The sequence below is a fragment of the Equus asinus genome, chromosome 23 (genome assembly GCF_041296235.1).
Source record: "Equus asinus isolate D_3611 breed Donkey chromosome 23, EquAss-T2T_v2, whole genome shotgun sequence".
NCBI lineage: Eukaryota > Metazoa > Chordata > Mammalia > Perissodactyla > Equidae > Equus > Equus asinus.
Window position 1 is genome coordinate 26,055,336 of NC_091812.1, and position 6,758 is coordinate 26,062,093.

Consider the following 6,758-nt stretch of genomic DNA (forward strand, 5'->3'; position numbering starts at 1 on the left):
GTGCGCCAAGGCTCACTGAGTTTAGGGGAATATTCAAATTGATTTTTAAACTACAAACACCATAGCCTTATATTCACAGCAGAATGACTTTTCAAGTGGTACATGCATCCAACGAGCCATTTGCTAATTCATCCTTAGGCTTCTATGATTTCTCACTTCTTTCTCACAAATGAGCCTGTGTGCAAAGGCTGTCCATTAGGACAACAGCACAAAATTCCATACTGTGCCTTCATTTCACAGAAACCTAAGTACGTGTGCCAAACCCAAAGGAACAATATTTAATAGCAATGAGCACACAGTTAACTTTGCAGTCTCTTAATACTATGCAGCCTTTGGAATGACCACAAATGAAAAAGAAAATTAAATATAAAAAAGTAAATTTTCAGGGCCAGCCTGGTGGTGCACTGGTTGAGTTCACGCACTCTGCTTTAGCAGCCCGGGGTTTGCAGGTTCAGATCCCAGGCACGGACCTACACACTGCTCATCAGGCCATGCCATGTTGGCATCCCACATACAAAACAGAGGAGGCTTGGCACAGATGTTGGCTCAGCAACAATCTTCCTCAAGCAAAAAGAGGAAGATTGGTAATAGATGTTAGCTCAAGGCCAATCTTCCTCACCAAAAAACCCATAAATTTTAGAACTCAATGGTCCTCTTCCCCAATAGCACAGGGGAAAGAAACTTAATGAAATTATTAATGTGCAAGGTCTTCATAAAGGGTTGGTGTACTTTAAAATTTTTAACAAATTCATCTTTTTAAGTATAGTAAAAATCATAACATGGACATGAAACAATATTATAACTGTGTGGGGCACAATTATGCAAATGTGCAGCATCTAGTCTCAGATCATATGAGGAACAAACACCAATTATGAAACAATGAGCTGAGATGTATGAACCTCTTACCAGGATTTATGTTGCTTTCAAAATTACTTCTATCAAACAGGCAACCAAAGTTATCAAAATTTGAAAACACATCAACAAAGGCCTCTAGGAAGACCCAGCAGAAATTCTAGGCTCGATGCATTTCAACTAGTTCCCTTTGAAACCTGGACATTCACAGAATCCAAAAGCAAATCTTACCAAGAACACTAATCCCAACTCCTTTGTAGTCTAACAATTCTTTTTGTATCTCTAACAATACCTAGAAAAAAAAAGAGAAAAGATGATTTGAATATGCTGGACACAGCTCTTCCTCTGGACGTACAAAGCTGGGGAGGTGGAAGGGCCAGGAAGGGGGTCCACAGCCCACCCACAAGGCCTGTGAGGTCCAGAAGCTTCTGTCCCGGCCAAGTCCCTTCCTCCCACCGTTCCCACAGGGCTGCTGATGCAACTTACACACAAGTTGCGTGTGAAATTATGTAATAGGTTGATGCCAGGATACGGTTTTTCCAAAGGCATGAATTTACTTGACATAAAAGTTCACTTAGCACAACCAGAAGGCCCTACTACTAGAGTATACAACTACGGACTGGGGTGCTTTGGGGAGAAGGAAAAAAACAAAAAGACAAAAAGATTGCCAACCGATGTTAGCTCAGGTGTCAACCTTTAAAAAAAATTCACTTCGATTTTTTTTAAAATGACCAACTATACAATTCTTCTGATGACAACTCTTAACTGTCAGGATAACAGCTCTGGAAAAAACCAGATTCCCTAGAAAACGTCCCCTCCACAATCTCATTTGCCACTCTCTTAAAGCAAAAGTACAAAATTCATCAAGTTCTGGGTTCAGGGAACAACGAAAAATAAAATTAGGCGCCAATTAAACAGATAACTCAATTTCCCATCCTTTTGGCCTAACTTGCTCTACTGGGACAGGCTGGTGGGGCAGGAAGGAAGCACCCGCTGTGAATAAAGATTGGTCCAGGCAGGGGGCCGGCTCCGTGGCCAGTGGTTAAGAGTGGTTCAGTTCGCGTTGGCGCGCTCCGCTGCGCGGCCCAGGATCCGCGCGGACATGGCACCACTAGTCAAGCCACGTTGAGGCGGTGTCCCGCATCCCACAACTAGAAGGACCTGCAATTAAAATATACAACTGTGTAGGGGGGCAGGGGGTGGGAAATAAAGCAGAAAAAAAAAAAAAGATTGGCAACAGTTGTTAGCCCAGGTGCCAATGCTTAAAAAAAAAAAAAAAAAAAGATTGGTCAGGGGTACTGATGTATTGATCTTTGGTCCCACCCACTGAGCCATTAGAATGGTATTCTGATTCCCAGTTTGCAGATGAGGAGTCCCAGCTGAGGCTCTGAGAGTCAGCGACTTAACTGTATGTATGTCCTTGGCCAGCCCCTTGACCCGTCCTGGAAAATCACTGCAGTCCCAAATCACGCTCTGTCTTACAGGGGCAACTGCGAAAGGGGGACCCAGTTTAGGGTCAATCCCACAGTGCCAGATAATGGGGAGAAGGAGAGGGGAGGGGTGGGGGAGGAGAGGGGAAGAGAAGGGGAGGGGAGGGAAAGAGAGGGGAGGGGAGGAGAGGGGGAAGAGAAGGGAGGGGAGGGGAAGGAAGGAGGGGGAGGGAAAGGAAGGGGAGAGGAGGGGAGGGGAGGGGAGAGGAGGAGGACAGGAAGGGAGAGGGAGGGGGAGGGGGCGGGGAGAGGTGGGGGCGGGAGAGGGAGGAGAGGGGAGGAGAAGGGGAGGGGAGGGGAGGGGAGGGGAGGGGAGGGGAGGGGAGGGGAGGGGGAGGAGAAGGAAGGAGAGGGGAGGGAAGGGGGAGGGGGAGGGGAGGGAAGGGGGAGGGGGAGGGGAAGCAAGGCTCATCCTCCCCTTGCAAAGGGCTGCTGGCTTAGGAGAAGCCCCACTGTTTTTTTCCCAAAGGCAAGCAAAATGCAAATAACTACAAACTAAAAAGAAACACATCTATCCTTTATTTTTGTTAAGGAGAAAAGATAGAAAGCCCTATCAGAGACACACTGAAGTGTTTGTGTGAAATGACCTGATATCTGGGATTGGCTTTAAAATGACCCAGAAGCAGGAGGCAGAATGACAGTGTCGGGGAGGGGGTCCTGAAACAAAACTGGCAAAATATCCATAGCTGTGACATCTCAGAAACGGGTCCTTGGATTTCCTTGCATTATCCCCTCTTGACCTTTGTATATGTGAGAACTGCCACCAAGCAAAGTGAAAGAAAAGCTCTAAAAATGTACACAAAATAGGTGAGATAAGCCCTGCCTAGAAGCATCCTGCCACTAGAGATGGTTTCCTTAAAACAAACAGGCTAAAAAGGACATCTTAAAACATAATCTTAACTGGATGGAGCCTTGGCTGAAAAGACAACTTTTGAACAATAAAGAATCAGACAAAAAAAATCCCCTGATAAGGGGGTTCAAGAATTTGCCATTGTTTTGCAAACAGTCTTATTACCACTGACTGATCACAGAGACTTTAGTGAACACTTTCCTTTAGTAAACAGAAACATCAGACCGTGAAAGAATCATCTTTGAACTTCTGTTTAAGACTGTATTCCCCTTATAGACAGTACCGCCTAAATAGACATCTATAAAAGTTTATAACCAAAATCATCACAAAGAGTTTTAAAGACTTCTACTCAAAAAGCACACCCCTCTAATCCAGTGGAGTTTTATTTCTTTCAAACTGCATAATGCAATTGCTTTCGTAGGTCACAACCAATTTTTCCAAGGAAATAGAAAAGACTAGAGTGGAACAGAACATAAAGTGTGTATGTGGTAGGAAATTAGCCTAAATATTTCCTAAGGCTTTTGTTTTAATTATAATCATATGCATGTACTTGGGCATTTTGTAAAATATATTTTTCATGGTGGTTACAGTCAAAAAAAGTTTGAAAAGCTTCTCTAATCCTGAGAATGCACCTGCATCACGAAGACATAAAAAAGCAACATCAGCCCCCCAGGTTAGAGAGCGCCTGTGAGGCGATAAACCCGCTCAGGAAAATAACTGATAAATAATTGTGTTACTCAAGACAACCGGCTTTACAATAAATGCATAACTAATTACACAGGAATCCAAAGCACGGAGGGGAGAAATCGTGAGGCGGTTTGCACAACTCTAGCAGGAAATCTGGCCTAAACTAAGAAAAAAGTCTGCCCTGTTCTTTCAGCTCTTGTGAGCGCCGCCCCTATAAGCAAGATGTGCTTTCCCTTTTAAAATTCTAAGATTCTCTGTTCTTACCACAGCACAGAGAAGGCTCTGTCCCGGGGAGATTTCTACTCTGTGCAACAATAGAGAATTATAAAGGACTTGGCTATGCCCCATGTTACTACAACATACATCAGAGTCACCCTGGTTAGAAACATAAAAATACACCAGCAGCGGCTGCAGCTAACGTCAGCGCATTCAAGGCACCTCATCAGAGACTTTGCCTGCTTCACAGCTTGGGCAAGGGGAATGGGCGCGGGGGGGGGGGGGGGGGGGGGGGGATGGGTGGAGGAGGAGGAGCTGGAACGTGGCTAGGGGCTGCAACGGCTGGGAGAGAGTTCCTCTTGCACTTGAAAAGGTCTGGTTGAGGCCCGGGGGAGAATTCAATCATTCGATTTGCTCTAGAACAAAGAGAAGCGAACTGGGCTAGCAGCCCAAAGCCTACCAGAATTTGAATATTCGAATGCCTTTAGAGGACAAGCGGGTTTAAAACAAATCTACGCGTGAAACGGAGCGGAGAAAAAGGCTTTAGGGTAGGGTGGGTTCTGTTTGGGCCTAGGAGGGAAAGACTGGACTGAGGTTTTCAAGTTTACATTACTTAAAACCAAGGTTCCCGAGTACTGGCTACGCCAAACACTGTTTACCGGGGGCCATGCGCTGGCCTCCAGTTTGCAGTCCCCTCCAGGAACGCAATCCTCATTCACCATTCATTCACAATGTCCATTCATGCATCCACGCAGCACTGCCGGGCGAAGCCAACGCAGAGAGGAGCCGGTTCCTTCCCGCCGCGCCCCCGCCGCGGCCGGGCAGAGGAATCTGCAGGTGCGCCGCCCCGGAGGGCCGAGTCGTGCATGCCTCGCACGGGCAGTCCGCGCCAGGCGCAGCTGCACAAGCATGCCTCGCCGCACTTCCTTCCCGAAGCGCATTCTTCCAGAAGCCCACCTGCGAGTGCTCCTGAACCGGCCATGCACGCTGGTGCAAAGCGGGCGGGGGACTCCGGGCGGGGAGGGGGGGATCCGAGCGCCCAGCTCCGGGATGCACGGCCACCCGCGCGCATGCTCCTGCCCGGACCGCACTCCCGGCGCGCGCTCGCGGGCACTCACCGAGCGAGGCAGCTTGGCGGGCCCCGGCCCGAAGTTGACCACCTGTGTCGGGGCGTCCATGGTGCAGCGGCGCGGGACACAACACAGCGGGAGAGGACTGATCGCAAGATCAGTGCGAGTCTGCGGCCGCCGCCGACCCTCTGCCTTCTGCCAGCACCTAGCCGGAGTCCCCATTGGCCCGAGCTGTCGCCGGCCTGGCGCTGATTGGTTCGCGCGACAGGGCGCGCATCCCCATTGGTCGTGTTTACTAGCCGGGGCCCGGGATCAGTTGCTCCTCCTCGCGTTTACTGTTTCAACCCCCTCTTCGATCAGCGCAAGGCACGCGGGAGATTGCACCAGCCAGCGGGCTCGCCTGCGCGCCCGTCCGGGCATCGTGGGCGGCGGGAAGGGGCTGCCCCTGCGTTCGTGCTTCGGCGCCCTGGATGAGGCCGGTTCCAGACCTCCAACCGTGACCCCAGCCCCTCTCTCTAGGCTGCCCCGAGAGAGTCGGAGCAAACACCCCCCGCCCCCCCAGCCAGCCACCTCTCCTCCACCCGCCGCTGGGCTGGGCTCTGAACCAACAGTCGTTAATTTATCAAGCTTTTCTAAGCACCGCCGCCAGATACTACATTGGAGAGGCCAGGCTCCCAAGGATGGAGCTGCAGAGTGGAGAATGGACCCCGGGTGGGTAGGTGGGGGATGAGGTTTTTTGCACGTGCACCGGAGCCAAGAGATCCTGCGGGATTAAAGGATGTGGGCGGCCAAATGACGCTGGGAGGAGCACTTGGCCGAGGGAGCCGGGATGCCCCCCAGGCGAGTCCTTTAAAGTTACTGATTCTCAATTTCCTCTTGTGAAAAGAGCCAGCTGGAACTTGGTCCCAGCTCTCAGGTTGCGCGTGCGCTGACAAGCTGTGAGTTTAGCAACGCGGAGATATTAACTGGGACGCGATACCCTGGGAAGCCGCAGCCCCAGCCCGAGGGTAGGCCCAGAGCCAGGCCGGGCGCAGGGCCAGCGCCTCTCAAACTTTTCCGCCCAAGTGCCGGTCTCAAAAGAATTCCGTTGGAGACCCACATGGGGTTCTGGAACAGGGAGGCCCCCTTCCCTGCGAGAAAGAAGTTTCTTTGAAGTCTGGAATTTCATCATTTTTTGTAAATGTGAATTTTGCGTTTCTACTCCATAATTTAACCTAGTTTCTTTTAATATAAAAATATTTTCTCAAATCTTTGAGCAAAATTGATGCACCAGGAATACACACAATGCCTATCCTGGGCTTTCTGGAACACTAGCCACAGTGTCAACTATCCCGGCTTGAAAAGGCTTGTAAACTGGCGGGGTTTGGGCTTTTGTTTGCTTTTTCTGGTGAGTGTGTGGGCGGGACGGAGCTGGGAGCAGAGTACTGCTTTGGGTTTGGGAGTTGGAGGGCAAAGTTCCCAGAAAAAGCTGAAGTGAGCAAGGTCACTGCCTTCCTCTGCACGTTCATTTAGAAAATTGCAAAACTGAGGGTACGGATCGCAGTCCATAAACTCAGGTGTGTGAGAACGTATCCTTTATTTTATGTAATGACA

General features: G+C 49.6%; 1 protein-coding gene across 1 annotated transcript in view; it reads right to left on the bottom strand.

Moving 5' to 3' along the window:
* Nucleotides 1-5,754, bottom strand: part of PSAT1 (phosphoserine aminotransferase 1) — a 32,892-nt gene extending 27,138 nt beyond the window's left edge. Inside the window, exons 1-2 of the mRNA XM_014835893.3 lie at nucleotides 5,214-5,754; nucleotides 1,084-1,144 (exon numbers count right to left, since the gene is read on the bottom strand). Coding sequence (XP_014691379.2) covers nucleotides 1,084-1,144; nucleotides 5,214-5,387 — 235 coding nt within the window. The 5' untranslated portion in view covers nucleotides 5,388-5,754. The remainder of the gene's footprint in view (nucleotides 1-1,083; nucleotides 1,145-5,213) is intronic.
* Nucleotides 5,755-6,758: the final 1,004 nt, after the last annotated feature.